This window comes from Beta vulgaris, chromosome 1, assembly GCF_026745355.1.
Source record: "Beta vulgaris subsp. vulgaris cultivar EL10 chromosome 1, EL10.2, whole genome shotgun sequence".
Taxonomy (NCBI): Eukaryota; Viridiplantae; Streptophyta; class Magnoliopsida; order Caryophyllales; family Amaranthaceae; genus Beta; species Beta vulgaris.
Window position 1 is genome coordinate 45,044,912 of NC_079202.1, and position 16,772 is coordinate 45,061,683.

General features: G+C 38.5%; 2 protein-coding genes and 1 pseudogene across 2 annotated transcripts; all 3 read left to right on the forward strand.

The window, feature by feature from the left end:
- Positions 1-4,705: 4,705 nt before the first annotated feature.
- Positions 4,706-5,670, forward strand: LOC130592203 (uncharacterized; annotated as a pseudogene).
- A 577-nt stretch (positions 5,671-6,247) lies between these two features.
- On the forward strand, positions 6,248-7,591 carry LOC130592199 (uncharacterized). Its single transcript, XM_057396396.1, has 2 exons — positions 6,248-6,580; positions 6,778-7,591. Exons 1-2 carry the CDS (start codon positions 6,264-6,266, stop codon positions 7,460-7,462), a joined length of 1,002 nt encoding a protein of 333 aa, XP_057252379.1. The 5' UTR covers positions 6,248-6,263; the 3' UTR covers positions 7,463-7,591.
- Positions 7,592-11,385: 3,794 nt separating this feature from the next.
- On the forward strand, positions 11,386-12,396 carry LOC130592204 (uncharacterized). Its single transcript, XM_057396398.1, has 5 exons — positions 11,386-11,438; positions 11,529-11,708; positions 11,796-11,906; positions 11,993-12,059; positions 12,147-12,396. The coding sequence occupies exons 1-5, from the start codon at positions 11,419-11,421 to the stop codon at positions 12,258-12,260; spliced, it is 492 nt and encodes a 163-aa protein (XP_057252381.1). The 5' UTR covers positions 11,386-11,418; the 3' UTR covers positions 12,261-12,396.
- Positions 12,397-16,772: the final 4,376 nt, after the last annotated feature.

A 16,772-nucleotide genomic window follows, 5' to 3' on the forward strand; every position in this document is an offset into this window, starting at 1 on the left:
TATGGTTGAAGAAGAAGTTGTTAAGGAACACCATTCCCCTTCCCTTCCTAACGTCTAGTTCTTGTTTCTCTTCTAGGAACAAGACTTATTAGCTTTTGTTTCTTTTCTTTTCTTTCCTTGTCTCTTTTTGTACTTTAAGGAACAAGTGCTCTAAATACATGACTATATTTGTCTTCGTTTGTGATTTATGTGCATAATTTCTTACTTGGAATGACTAGTATTTTGTGATTGATGTTTGAGCTAGTCTAGCTTTTGCATATCCTAACTTAACCATTTTTATGGTGCTTGTTAATGGTCTCAAGGTATTGATCACTATTCATGAAAAAGGGAAGCGTTTGATCTTTTTTACCATGACAAAGGGGGAAAAAGATTACTGAACAAACTTTACTAAATAAAAATAAAATTTGCAACAAGAGGTAAATGAAAAATCAAAATTAAGGTTCTTAATCCAAGAGGTAAATGAAAAATCACAATTTACAAAAAGAGGTAAATGAAAAATCAAAATTAAGATTCTTGCTCATGCTTTTTCATTTCTTATTTTGTCTTTTTCATTCTCTTATGTTATTTGTTATTTCCTTAGTTTGTACCTTTGTTGTCATCATCAAAAAGGGGGAAATTGTTGAACCCTAGTTTTGATGATGACAAAGGAACAAAGATGCAAACTAAGTACTGGACTAACAAGTTATTTAAGTGAGTGAATTTCAAGGTATCAATGAAAGGAACAAAGAGAATGATAAGTCAAGGAAGAAATAATCAAGTTTGGATTTTGAAGACTAAATGAAGATCTTTCTCTATTTGGTACTGGAGCTGCATTGGAGCAAGAAGACTAAAGCGAGGTTTTTTGTTTCTAGTTCCATTGTAAAGGAACTAGTGAAGATGGTAAGGAAATATGGCAGTTTAGAATGAGAATGATCGGTTGTTCCTTGGAAAGGAACAGATGAATTGGCGCTAAACTTATAAGTCAAAGGAACTAGACTTAGGATGAAACATTACAACGGTACATTTATGGCAGTTTAGTAAATTATGCCTGGAATCTAGGTAACCGTTTTATTTAAGGAAAAATCTGATTTTATGGAAAATCTTTTTGAGGAAAAGATTTTATTTATCCAAAGATAATAAAAATATTTTTGGGTTTTTACGGAAATAATTTAAAGATAATATTTTTATTAAAAGGATTTTGTTTCGGTTTTTACGGAAATAATTTAAATATAATATTTTTATTAAAAGGATTTTATTTCGGTTTTATTAATTAATATATTTTTAATTAAATCAGATTTTCGAGTAATGCTTAAAGTGGTTGCTAAAATTAAGGAGCAGTAACTAAAAACACTCCCATGTTTAACAGTGATCATGGAGATCATGGGATGTTTAAGGAACGTGTTCCTCTGAGTAAGGAACATCATGGAATAATGGTTTTTCCACTAATACATGTTTTAATCCCACGTTCTAACTTCTAAGTTACTACCACTATAAATACTAATGTCTAATTAAGTTCCAAAGTGTGTCTGACCAAGTGATTTAGTGAGTTTAAAGTATAGTGTCAGTGCCTTCATTCTCTCATAAAAGCTATTTGTTCTTTGCCTTCTTACTCTAATTCCACTAAGTTTATTCGATCAATTGTATTTTGATTTTTGGGGTAAGGGGACTTTGAGTGAAGTTTTGTAAGAGAGAAGCTTTGAGTAAAGCAAGTTAAAGTGAGAAAACTTCAAGTGAAGTTGAGAGGAACAACTGTTAAGGGAACAATGGTTCAGGAACTTGAGTTTAGGAACTCAAGGTGTGGCTTGTGAGTAGAATTAGGTTGTAACAAAGTATTGTTTGGCCTAATTAGTGGAAGAGTTGAGTTTAAAATCCCTAGTGGCCGAGATTGTTTCTTCTTATTGGGCCCAATAAGTTTTTCCTCGTAAAAATCCCTTGTGTTCCTTTAGCTTGTTTATTTGTTTAAGTTTGAAATTCCGCAAAAAGTTACGTTTATTTCTACACATACAATTCACCCCCCTCTTGTATTGTTCCTAGTGAAATAACAATCTCAAACATCCTATATATACTTAGTTTAATGTGTTAGATTGTAGTTTTTATTGAAATTACCAAATCTAGGCAAGTTAGAACGAAATATAGGTCATTTAGCTCTTTTTAGGTCATATTTCTTGAAAATGCATGAATATGAGTAGTTTTAAGTTAGTTTGAGTTATAAACACCTCAAACATCCTACATATACTTAGTCTAATATGTTAGATTGTAGTTTTGATTGAAATTACCAAATCTAGGCAAGTTAGAACCAAATATAGGTCATTTAGCTCCATATTGCTTGAAAATGCATCAATATGAGTAGTTTTAAGTTACTTTGAGTTATAAACACCTCAAAAATCCTATATATACTTAGTTTAATGTGTTAGATTGTAGTTTTGATTGCAATTACAAAATATAGGCAAGTTAGAACCAAACATAGGTCATTTAGCTTATTTTGGGCCATATTGATTCAAAATGCGTGAATATGAGTAGTTTTAAGTTAGTTTGAGTTATAAATATCTCAAACATTCTATATATACTTAGTTTAATGTGTTAGATTATACTTTTTGATTGAAATTACCAAATCTAGGCAAGTTAGAACCAAATATTTAGCTCATTTTAGGCCATATTTCTTGTAAATGCATGAATATGAGTAGTTTTAAGTTAGTTTGAGTTATAAACACCTCAAACATCCTATATATACTTAGTTTAATGTGTTAGATCGTAGTTTTGATTGAAATTACCAAATGTAGGCAAGTTAGAACGAAATATAGGTCATTTACCTCATTTTAGGCCATATTTCTTGAAAGTGCATCAATACGAGTATTTTTAAGTTAGTTTGAGTTATAAACAACTCAAGCATCCTATATATACTTAGTTTAATGTGTTAGATTGTAGTTTTGATTCACTAGGGGAAAAAAGCAGAAGGGCTGCGCAAGTAGGGCTGCGCATTTTAAAAATGCGCAGCCCTACAATTGAAGGGTTGCGCTTTTTAAAAAAAAGCGCAGCCCTTTTGTATGAAGGGTTGCGCTTTTTTTAAAAAGCGCAGCCCTACTTACAGAAGGGCTGCGCTTTATAAAAAAGCGCAGCCCTTCTGTAGGGGAAGGGCTGCGCGTTTTTAAAACGCGCATCCCTTCTCTAGGAAGGGCTGCGCTTTTTTGAAACTAGCGCAGCCCTACTATCAATTTTTTTTTTCGATATACACTATGCATGCGCGCCTTTACTTCATTTTCCCACTTTCATTCTCTCTCTTCACTTCTTACTACCCCAAGTGCGATATTCCCACTTTCATTCTCTCTCTTCACTTCTTCGAGTGTTGCACCACCACCACCATCACCACTTTGCTGCCCTAATTCGAGCACCACCACCCTTCGCGCACAACATTTCGCGCACACACACCCCTTCGCGCACCACCACCCCTTCGTGCACCACATTTCGCGCACCACCACCCCAATTCGCACACCACATTTCGCGCACACCACCCCCTTTGCGCACACCACCCCTTGCGCACCACCCCTTTGCGCACCACCCTCTTCTCTTTCTTTTTTATTTTCTTCTCTTCTCCACCATTTGAGTGGTTAATTAGGTATGGGTTAATTTTGTTTTTAAGTTACTTTTGTTTTGTTAATTGAATTAAATGGTTAATGTGCAATGTGGGTTTTGTCAATTGTAGGAAGAAGAGGCTAAGGAAGGCAAGTAAAGTTCCAAGTATCTCTTTTCTCTTCATTGCTCGTCGTTGGTGTTAAGAGGTAACTACTTTAACATGTAGACAAAGTTGATAATTTATGAATGTATATGTATTTTTTTTAATGAATATAATATATATTATTTGTTGATATGAGATTGTATGAAAACGCAATGTGATTTAGCTATATATAATGAAAATATAAATAGTTGTTTGAATCATCATCATATATGCCTAGATACCCGTTCAAGACTTACTCATTAGGGGTAAGTCTTGAATAGTCCCCGGTTTGGGACTGTTCTTGGACGTTTGATCTCACTTAGGTGGTGAATGTGTGTCTTCTTTTCAATTCTGAGGAAAATCTTGGCTTATCGTTTCGCTACATTGTTCTCTGGGTACATATGTAGATAAGCAATTATCTACATTGTGTACTTGGAGAACTGTAGGGAAATGCTGCCGGATTTTCCTTAGAATTGAAAGTTGGCATATATTCACTAGTGAGATTAGACGTCCAAGGATGGGTTAGGTTGGAGTGATAAGGACCTTTGACTGCATGCATACAATTGAACATGTGACTATCTTAGCTTGTTGTATACGTGTGTGATTTGAATATGTGAGTGTGTGTACTTTAATAATGATTGATGCATTATAATGAATGTTGTGTTTAATTATTAGAGGTGGTCTTCTTGAATGAGATGGATCGTACTTGGATGTATGGTAGTCGTGAATCGATTGAGTTTGTGAATGGGGTCTCGGAATTCTGTAGAAGTGCATTAGAATATCAAACATCCTCTGGAGCAGTCGACTTTTATTGTCCTTGTTTGGATTGTAGAAATGTGAGCAAGGTTAGTAGTATACATGTGGTTAGGGAGCATGTATTTCGCCGTGGGTTTAGGCCTCAATACCATGTATGGATTTGGCATGGTGAGCAGGGGAGGTATATGGGAAGCTCTGGATTAAAGAATGATGTATGTGAAGAAAAAAAAGGATGATGATGAGTTAGGGGATGAGAATTTGGATGATGAATTTGGAGATGATGATAGGGATCGGGTAGACGAGATGATACACGAGGTTGAAGATCAGTCGTGTAGACGACCTCGTATTTTTGAGTCTATGTCTAAGGCTGCTGAAAAGCCGTTGTATCCAGGTTGTACAAAGTACACCAAACTTTCTGCGGTGGTAACACTGTTCAACATTAAGTCGAACGCTGGTTGGACGGACTCTAGTTTCACATCGTTGTTGGAAGTTTTAGCTGAGATGCTCCCTGAAGGAAATGAACTGCCAAAGTCGTACTATTATGCGAAGAAGTTGATGTGTCCTTTGGGTTTAGAGTACGAGCGGATACATGCTTGTCCTAACGATTGTGTGCTTTATCGTAATGAGTATGAGCATTTACATGAGTGTCCACGTTGTGGATTGTCGAGGTACAAGCGTGAAGGAGCTGGAGGTAGTGAAGGACCACCAGCCAAGGTGTTGTGGTATCTACCCATAATACCTAGATTTAAGCGCATGTTCTCAATGAAAGGAGATGCGAAGAATTTGAGGTGGCATGCAGATCGTAGGAAGAAAGACGGTCTGCTCAAGCATCCGGCTGATTCGCCTGAGTGGAAAACTATCGACAGGGTGCATAAGTCATTTGGTAATGAGGATAGGAATCTGAGGCTTGGATTATGTACGGATGGCATGAACCCTTTTGGCAATCTCAGCTCGCAGCATAGACATGGCCAGTAGTTTTAGTGGTTTATAACTTGCCTCCTTGGTTGTGCATGAAACGCAAGTACATGATGTTGTCGCTTCTTATATCGGGGCCCAAACAACCTGGAAATGACATAGATGTATACCTTCAGCCGCTTGTTGAAGATTTACAGAAGATGTGGAACGAAGGAGTGTTAGTATTTGATGCGTATGCTAATGAGATGTTCACTCTGCGTGCCATGCTTTTTTGTACTATGAACGATTATCCAGCTTATGGGAACTTATCTGGGTATAAGACTAAAGGAAAACAACTTGCCCGATTTGTTTAGATGACATGAAATCTACACACCTTAAGGGCTGCAAACATGTGTATATGCGCACACGAAGGCTCCTCAGCCGCGACCATCCCTATCGGTTTAAGAAGAAGGCATTCGATGGGACGGTTGAAGAAGAAGTTGCTCATAGACCATTAACTGGTACTGAAGTTTATAATCAGGTGAAGGGCATTGAAACAGTCTTTGGTAAACCTGCTAGTGAGGTTGATAGACCTACAGGATTATGGAAAAAACAGTCCATTTTTTGGAAACTCCCATATTGGAAAGATCTAAAGGTCAGACATTGTTTGGATGTCATGCACATAGAGAAGAATGTTTGTGAAGCTATTATCGCGACACTTATGAATATTCCGGGCAAGACAAAAGATGTTAAGGCGTCACGACTTTACTTGGAAAAAGAGGGGATTCGACCAGAGTTGTGGGCTCAGAAAAGGGACGGAAGGAAGAAGAAAAGAGGGGAGGAAAGGGTTGATGATGAAAATCAGAAAAGTAAAAAGGTGGAGGATTCGGAGAAGAATTATTTGCCACCAGCTTGCTACACGATGTCGCGTGCAGAGAAACGGATTTTTTGCGAGTCATTGTATGGCATTAAGGTCCCTACTGGCTACTCATCGAATATGAAGCGCTTTGTTACCTTAAATGGTGAGTTGAAGTTATCGAGTATGAAATCGCACGATTGTCATGTCATGATGCAAGTATTCTTACCGATTGCAATTCGTGGGATACTTCCAAAGCATGTGAGGCACACCATTACAGAACTGTGTTCATTTTTTCATTCAATCTGCAGCAAAGTCCTAGACCCGTCGACCCTCGATTCCTTGCAGACTAGAGTAGTTGAAACTCTATGCAAATTTGAGATGTATTTCCCCCCGCATTCTTTGACATTATGGTCCATCTCATTGTCCATCTAGTTCGAGAAATTAAGCTGTGTGGTCCAGTGTTTTTGAGGTGGTGCTATCCTTTTGAGAGATATATGGGAACTTTGAAAGATAAAGTTCGTAATCCTGCACAACCAGAAGGTAGTATAATTCAAGGGATTGTGGGTGAAGAGATCAGTAATTTTGTGGCTGAGTATTTTGCTAGTGTTGATCCTGTTGGACTTCCGACATCCCGACACGAGGGCAGACTTGAGGGCAAGGGTACAATTGGTTCAAAATTGATCACACCTTCCGTAGAAAAGCGTAAACAAGCTCACTTATTTGTATTGCATCACGTACCAGATGTCCATCCTTATTTAAGTGAACATATGGAGGAATTACGTGTTAGCAATCCTGGAAAAGGAGTGAGGGCATTGACGCAAATGCATAACAAGACTTTCATTGATTGGTTTCATAAACGAGTACTCAATGATTTGGATGAAAGTGTTCCTGAAACAGTCAAGTGGTTAGCATTTGGTCCTCGTGAAGCTGTACGCTCTTATGAGGGTTATGATATTAATGGGTATACTTTTTGGACTGAACGTCAAGATCTCAAGTCAAGATCGCAACAAAATAGTGGTGTTTCACTTGTGGCGTCGTCTACACAATATGCAAGCTCGAAAGATAAGTCGCCTGTACATGCTGAAAGCAACTACTATGGGCGAATACAAGAAATCTGGGAGCTGGACTACTGTACTTTTAATATTTGCCTCTTGTGTTGCACGTGGGTTGACAATAATCGCCGTTGTGTAAGAAACGATGATCCTTGCGGTTTCACCCTTGTTGACCTTAGTCGTTTCGTGAAACTGAGGAGCCATTTGTAATTGCATCACAAGTGAAGCAAGTATTTTTTGTAACTGATCCTGCTGATCATAAGTGGTCAATTGTTGTACCTGGTAAAAGGAGTATCCTCGGTATTGGTGATGTTGATAATGAGGAAGAATATGATGCATTTGAGGACCTCCCCCCTTTACCTATCCTGAAATTCGTGTGGAAGATGATGTAAATATGTCGGAGAATTATATGCGTGTAGATCACACGGAAGGGATACATGTACTTGAGGATCCTAAGAAAAGGCGGAAGCTCAATAATCATGAGACATAAACTCAGGTGTGTGTAATTTCTCCAATTTTTAGGCTTCAATTTCTTGTTGGTTGCATTTTGGGAACGAAAAGGCCATTTCCGGCCTATTTTGGCCTATTTTGGCCTTTTCGCTCCCAAAATGTACTTATGAAGTGATTTAACCTCAAATTTTTTTTGAACATGATTATATGATGTATAATGTAACTAGTATGTAGATTTTTAGGCTTTAATTTCTTGTTGGTTGCATTTTGGGAACGAAAAGGCCATTTCCGGCCTATTTTGGCCTATTTTGGCCTTTTCGCTCCCAAAATGTACTTATGAAGTGATTTAACCTCAAATTTTCTTTGAACATGATTATATGATGTATAATGTAACTAGTATGTAGATTTTTAGGCTTTAATTTCTTGTTGGTTGCATTTTGGGAACGAAAAGGCCATTTCCGGCCTATTTTGGCCTATTTTGGCCTTTTCGCTCCCAAAATGTACTTATGAAGTGATTTAACCCCAATTTTCTTTGAACATGATTATATGATGTATAATGTAACTAGTATGTAGATTTTTGGCTTTAATTTCTTGTTGGTTGCATTTGGGAACGAAAAGGCCATTTCCGGCCTATTTTGGCCTATTTTGGCCTTTTCGCTCCCAAAATGTACTTATGAAGTGATTTAACCCCAATTTTCTTTGAACATGATTATATGATGTATAATGTAACTAGTATGTAGATTTTTAGGCTTTAATTTCTTGTTGGTTGCATTTTGGAACGAAAAGGCCATTTCCGCCTATTTTGGCCTATTTGGCCTTTTCGCTCCCTTGCACACCCCTCCCCCCCGCCACCCCCTCCCCTTGCTGCCAACCCCCTCCCCCCCCACCCCCTCTCCTGCTCCCCACCTCCCCTCTGCTGCACACCCCCCCCCTCCCCACTGCCCCCTCCCCTGCAGACCCCCCCCCCTTCCCCCTGCAGACCCCCCTCCCCCCATGCCCCCCTTCCCCCCCGCCCCCCCCTGCCCCCCTGCAGACCCCCCTTCCCCCCCACTGCCCCCTTCCCCCCCCTACTGCCCCTTCCCCCCTGCAGACCCCCCTGCCCCCCTGCCCCCTTCCCCACCCCCCCTTCCCCTGCAGACCCCCCTCCCCCCACTGCCCCCCCTTCCCCCCCCACTGCCCCCTCCCCGCCCCCCTCCCCCCCTGCCCCCTTCCCCCCTGCAGACCCCCCCTCCCCCCTGCCCCCTTCCCCCCTCCCCCCCTGCACACCCCCTCCCCCTGCAACCCCCTCCCCCCCCCCTGCAGCACCTTACCCCCCCCCCCCCACTGCCCCCCCCCTCCTACTAGTTACATTTTTAATTTGCCTTTTTTTTTTTTAATTAATTCGTATGTTTTTTTACCATTTCAGGGACATGGAGGATGTGCATACGGATACGAGTGCGGAACACACTACCGAGGATGAGTGTTTCGATCACAAAAAGGAACAACGGCAAATGGTTATGGCTCGCCGTGAAGAAAAAGGTATACAAACGTCAATTGCAAGTAAGAACTTGCAGACGAAAAAGAGGAAAGGAAGGGGACCTACAAAGTCACTAGGGAAACCCACCCTAATGACTTTGGAGTACGATCATTGGGGCAACCTTGTGGAAAATGGCGTCAAAAGTATGCCATGCAAATTGGGATTTGCATGCATAAGCTCTCCATTCTCCACTCATGGAAAGAGGTCCCCGAGTCTTTGAAGAAGATGATTTGGGAAGATACTATGGTAAGATTCGCGTATATTATTTAGAATTTTAACACTTTGTTAAATATACTATGTAATATTGACTAATTTGTGAAAGCGTTCTTTGTAGAATCAATTCCATATTCCAAATGATGAAGCGAAGAAGAATTGTTTCTATCCGCAGTTGCCCAAAGTTCGAGACTTCAAGGCCAAGCTAGTGTCGGGGTGGATCACGAAGCGGAGAAAAGTCGGGGGAACAAAGAAGAAGAAAATCTACGACGGGGAAGCAACACCTTCTTCTGAGGCTTCACATGACACATCATTCGAGGATCCCTCCAAGCTTCCATATCAGATATGGAGGCATATCACAGCTGAGCAGTGGCATGCATTTGTTGCACAAAAAACAACTACCCCAGAAGTTGTTGTAAGAATTTTTTACTAGCTAAGATTTAATACTTCAGATCCAATATTATATAACACCATATCTAACCTTTGTTTATATTTGTGTGTTTCAGGCAATTCGTGAAGAAAATAGCGCGAATGCAAAATCTAGGAAGCACTATCACCATCTGGGTGCTCATCGTATGGTCAGGCGAAGAATCGTGGATGTATGACCATTACCCCACGACGCAATCGGGCACTAGCTCTACGACGACAGTTGCACAGCGGCAACCAGATAGAGTGCTCGATTGGTGGTGTTCCATGCATGGGGTTGATGCAAAGGGACAGAGAGTCATACCTGATCCCGGAACAAAACAGATAGCTAATGCCATTGTAAGTACATATTATAAGTTATTGATAAGGTTTACATAATAATATAACTTCTGCGCTCACGAGTATTTCTCTCTTATCATTTATGCAGATTGGCTTGAAGGAAAAGGAGGCAGCTGGTGAGTTCACTCCTAGAGGACAAGTTGATGCCTTACACGAGACTCTAGGACGGGACCAGTATGGACGTGTGAGGGGCGTAGGAGGTGTCCGCCTCGGGGTGAGAAAGGTGTATGGTGATCAATACACCTCTACGTCCAGATCCACTACCTCCAGTGTCAATTCATCACCTTCCATAGATGTGGAGGCTATGAAAGCCGAACTTCGGGAGGAGCTCAGAGCGGAGATGACTCAGAATTTCAACGCCATTTTGGCGCAGATGGGCTTACCGACTTTTGGTGCTTTCACGCAGGGCAATGTTCCTATGCAGCCTGTTCCTACGCACCTGTTCCTACGCAGCCTCGTCCACAACCGGAGTTAACGGTAATTGTTTAATATCACAACTATTGTTCTTAAATATGTTGTTTCATAGACTAACCTTGAATAGAGTTTTTTTTTAAAGGAAGAGACACCATGTGAGCTATGTAATCAAGGAGATGGTCATGGTAGATTCATTATCGTGGCTTATGGATCTGTACAGCCCCCTAGGGACCGGCCACTATTGCACAACCAGCCAGTAGCTGATATTCACTATGTGGTCAGCGTTAAGACATTGTGCCGGTTTCGAAGCATTTCCTCTTCCGCTGCCGAATGCAGCAGTTGGTCTACAGTTATTGTCTGATTCCATTGGCAGTTATATTCTATGGCCGCGTGCATTGGTGCGGTTAGTCAATCAGGTACAATCTCTAACATAAGTTATATACATAGTTTTCTTTTATAGTTCCTATATATGATTGTCAGTAATATCTTTTAATTTAACTAATTACTAGGGTTCGGGGAAGGCCGACAGGAAGGGAAAGAAGGTAGCTTCACCTCAGGGAGGCCGACGTGCCCAAGTGGGAACGAATTCTTCAGGAAAGTATCCACTCATTACGGATATGGAGGTGGTGCAACGCCTTACTAAACCGTGCTTCTGGCTACATGAGTGCATTAGCGATGCAGCCGATGAAGCAATGATTGAGATTAAGTTGTCGCACCACCAATTCCACTACATTGATGAGGAAACATCGACCTTCATTTCTAAGGTGATATTAAAGAATTCTTACTTGGGGAAGAGTTGAATGTTTCCATGATACAAACATTCATGAGGTAATACTTTATTAATTAAGTAGTATTCAATCCAACTAATAATAACTTCCATAATAAGTAAGTTTTATTTTTATCAATATGAATTCTCAGGCTATTATACAATGATGTGAGGCGATCTAGTCAGCCAATCTTTGGTTGGTTATGTCCAAGCTTTGTACGAGATGACAGTTGCGTACAAAACGAAAAAGAGGTGAAAGTATATCTCAAGGATTCTTTGAACGCATGTTCTCGTCTTGGATATAAGATCGTTCTTCTTCCTTACATTGAATCGTATGCTTCTTAAACTGACTTTTTAATTAATTAAATTGACCTATTAGTTGTTCTACGATAACAATAACATTATTTTTATTGTTGTAGGAACCATTGGACACTCATTGCAATATGTGTGTCAAGTAACGAAGTCTACCACTTTGATTCTTTGCGTAAAGGAACAATACGGTCCTTACTAGTCAAATCATTGTTAAATAGGTAGCCTAATCGAAACTATATATGCACACTTAGCTTATTAAATATTAAATGTACATCTAATCTTATAATAATGTGTATTGATGTAGTGTGATGAAGAAGATTACTTCATCTGGACTTCGACAAGGAAAAGCTCCTGTTTGGTATTTAGTCGAGGTAACATGTAATATTTTTTGCATCCTTTTATACAAACACATAATACACATATAACATGTCATTTATTGCATCTTTGGTGAATTTTAGTGTCCGGTACAAGAAGGTGGACTTGCGTGTGGGTATTACGTCATGAGGTTCATGCTCGATATCGTCAACTATTGCAAAGATGTTGTTGATCTTCGAAAGGTATGTAACTTTTAGGTTTCCAATTGTTGTTTGTTGTATTTCCGGCCTATTTTAGCCTTTTCGCTCCCAAAATGTAGTTATGATGTGATTTAACCTCAAATTCTCTTTGAACATGATTATATGAGGCATATTATAACTAGTATGTAGATTCTTAGGCTTTAATTTGTTGTTGGTTGCATTTCGGGAACGAAAAGGCCAATTCCGGCCTATTTTGGCCTATTTTGGCCTTTTCGCTCCCAAAATGTAGTTATGAAGTGATTTAACCTCAAATTCTCTTTGAACATGATTATATGAGGCATATTATAACTAGTATGTAGATTCTTAGGCTTTAATTTCTTGTTGGTTGCATTTCGGGAACGAAAAGGCCATTTCCGGCCTATTTTGGCCTATTTTGGCCTTTTCGCTCCCAAAATGTACTTATGAAGTGATTTAACCTCAAATTCTCTTTGAACATGATTATATGAGGCATATTATAACTAGTATGTAGATTCTTAGGCTTTAATTTCTTGTTGGTTGCATTTCGGGAACGAAAAGGCCATTTCCGGCCTATTTTGGCCTATTTTGGCCTTTTCGCTCCCAAAATGTACTTATGAAGTGATTTAACCCCAAATTCTCTTTGAACATGATTATATGAGGCATATTATAACTAGTATGTAGATTCTTAGGCTTTAATTTCTTGTTGGTTGCATTTCGGGAACGAAAAGGCCATTTCCGGCCTATTTTGGCCTATTTTGGCCTTTTCGCTCCCAAAATGTACTTATGAAGTGATTTAACCCAAATTCTCTTTGAACATGATTATATGAGGCATATTATAACTAGTATATAGATTCTTAGGCTTTTATTTCTTGTTGGTTGTATTTCGGGAACGAAAAGGCCATTTCCGGCCTATTTTGGCCTTTTCGCTCCCAAAATGTACTTATGAAGTGATTTAACCCCAAATTCTCTTTGAACATGATATATGAGGCATATTATAACTAGTATGTAGATTCTTAGGCTTTAATTTGTTCTTGGTTGCATTTCGGGAACGAAAATCCATTTCCGGTCTATTTTGGCCTATTTGGCCTTTTCGCTCCCAAAATGTAGTTATGAAGTGATTTAACCTCAAATTCTCTTTGAACATGATTATATGAGATATATTATAACTAGTGTGTAGACTTTTAGGCTTGCATTTGATTTTGATTCCATTTCGGGAAGATATATGTCATTTTTAGAAGTACTAACTACGGTAAAATGATTGACTTTTTGTATATGTTTATTCCTTGGTTGTTTTGCAAGGTTTATGCTAGTTCCATACCACGTTTGAGGAACTTCACCAAAGAAGAAATTGACGAAGTTCGGGATAAGTTGGCGTCCCACATTACCGATGATTGCATAGGATGAGATTTTCGCTCCAAACAATGTACTAGCTAGTTTCTATCATCCTATGTACACTTTTTACATTATTTTAATATATTTGAAGTTAATTATTACCTTTCTCCACTTGTCATATATTATCGTATTGCAATTTGCATTTTTTTTCTTGTCCAAGGGAGGTTATGGGTAGGGGTGGGGCTGGTGTATGGGTGCAGGCTGTGCTGCTGGTATGTGCAGACTGTGTGCAAGCAAAAAAAAAAAATATAAAGTGAAGGGCTGCGCTAGTTTAAACTAGCGCAGCCCTTCTAAACTTAGAAGGGCTGCGCTTGTGAAGGAGGCGCAACCCTTCTAGCTTAGAAGGGCTGCGCTTTTTTGAAAAAACTACTTGAATACTGAAGGGCTGCGATGGAAAGGGCTGCCCTCAAAAAGCGCAGCCCTACATGCCATTTTCAGCGCAGCCCTACTGCTTTTTTCCACTAGTGATTGAAATTACCAAATCAAGGCAAGTTAGAACGTAATATAGGTCATTTAGCTCATTTGAATATGAGTAGTTTTAAGTTAGTTTGAGTTATAAACACCTCAAACATCCTATATATATACTTATTTTAATGTGCTAGATTGTAGTTTTGATTGAAATTACCATATATAGGCAAGTTAGAACCGAATATAGGTCATTTAGCTCATTTTAGGCCATATTGCTTGAAAATGCAAGAATATAAGTAGTTTTAAGTTTGTTTCAGTTAAAAACACCTCAAACATATTATATATACTTAGTTTAATGTGTTAGATTGTAGTTTTGATTGAAATTATCAAATCTAGGTAAGTTAGAACGAAATATAGGTCATTTACCTTATTTTAGGCCATATTTCTTGAAAATGCATGAATATGAGTAGTTTTAAGTTAGTTTGAGTTATGAACACCTCAAACATCCTATATATACTTATTTTAATGTGTTAGATTGTATTTTGATTGAAATTACCAAATATAGGCAAGTTAGAACGAAATATAGGTGATTTAGTTTATTTTAGGCCATATTGATTCAAAATGCATGAATATGAGTAGTTTTGAGTTAGTTTGAGTTGTAAATATCTCAGACATCCTATATATACTTAGTTTGATGTGTTAGATTGTATTTTTGATTGAAATTACAAAATAAAATATAGTTAGAACCAAATATATGTCATTTAGCTCATTTTAGGCCATATTGCTTTAAAATGTGTGAATATGAGTATATTATTTAACCAAATGCAGGAGACATACAACAAGAAGCTGGATGATTTTACCACTCAGGGTCATAGCCGAACCCTGATTTATTGTATTGGGATCGGAGACGGTGAGAGGGACATAGGTAAAGTGCAGGGGTTGGGTCAGGGAGATCACCTGTATTACAACTCTGCATCTGGGCGAGGAGATGGCTCTTCACAACCATATGAGCCGTCCATTTTTTCTCAGCTTGAGGCGCAGGTGGAGGCAAAGGTCGCTGCACGGATAGAAGAAGTGGAAGCAAGGGTCGCAGCACAGCTGGAAGAGTCAAATCGGGACCTCCTGCAGGAAATGATGCGGAACATGTCTAATTTCGGCCACTTTGCAACACAGGAACCTCTCCACAACGCAGACCAGACGATGACCCAGGGTCTGGTGGTGGCACTGGTGCTACAGAGACACCCGCGACAGTATAGTTTGTTTGGTTGGTAACTAGATTACTAACTTATAGTTTCTACATACTTAGTCTAATTATATATATGCATTTAGTGTTTATATTTATTGGCATATATCTACCTTTGATTTTAGCTGTGTAGGTATAATTTTTCGGAACTCGACTTTGACTTGATTTCCCGACACCAGGATCTATTTTGCTTACATATAATTAATCTAGGTAGTTTGTCTAATTATAGATATTTACAACTTATTCCCCGACATCGGCATGTATTTTTTGTGTACATAAATCTAATCTATTTCATATTTAAATTGCATATTTTTTTTAGTTTAACATATAGAATGCGAAGGAGACGATGCGGGAACAGGTTTAATGTAGTATATTTCGGTAATGTCGTGCAGCAGGTACAGGTTTAATCATAATATATAATATTATAATATTATTTAATGTAATTTAAAATAATAACGACTGCTAAACATCAAACAACGATGGCTAAACGGTCGTTGTACAAAGAAAGTATTGCTGCCAGGGAATTTAATTAAGAACAATGACGGCTAGCGACGGGTTAAAGCCGTCGCTCAAATAACATCTGCTATGAACTGTCGTTGATTTAACGACGGTTAAGCATCGTCATTATTTTAGAGACGGCTTTAAACCGTCAGTGTTTCAAACGGCTTTTCGAAGCAATCGGTGATTGGGTAAAGAATGGTCGTTGGCTTTTCACTGATGGCCAGACTGTCGTTGATTCCTTAATTACCGACCATATCTGCAACGTCCGACTATTAACGACGGTTGGCGGTTGTTAATCATTTTATAGACGGGGATTTCCTCATTAGCGACGGCTTTTAACCGTCATTGATGACGTATTTTCTTGTAGTGCTTGTGTACTTTTTCGCTTCATGATTTGGGACAACTAGGGGTTGAGGCGGATTCAAGACTTTAAGTTTGGGGGGTCTTCAACAAACCATCTAATATGAACATATTAAGTAAAATAAGAAAATGAACAATATTTTATGATACACATATCGGTAATGAGAACCAAGTCAATCTCAAAGTTTATAATTTTCATGTCAGTTATTAGAAAATGCTTTCATTGTATTCTTTTTTAATAAATCATAATCTTTTCGATATATGTAGCACTTTAACTTTTTTTTTAAAAAACAAGAAATTTAACTTTAATACCTCAAACACATAATTTTGCCCATTAATTTCTTAATTACTTATTTATCAACAAAAAGTATAACGAGTTGATAATTAGAAAGTAACATAGAGATTAACGAGTAGTTCACCATATTACATAATTATTCTTTTACTTAGTCAAATTTAGTACTACATATAAAAAGTAAATGTAGTCAAATTATCGCATTTATTTGGGAGAAAATAAATTGATTGTAAAAATGTATGATTTAAAAATCACTTGTTAAAGACTTGGAGCACATAAAAAGAAATGAATTTGTAGTCTTTAAATTCGTTTAAAAAATGGACAAAAATCAGAAAGAAGAAAAAGAAATACTAAA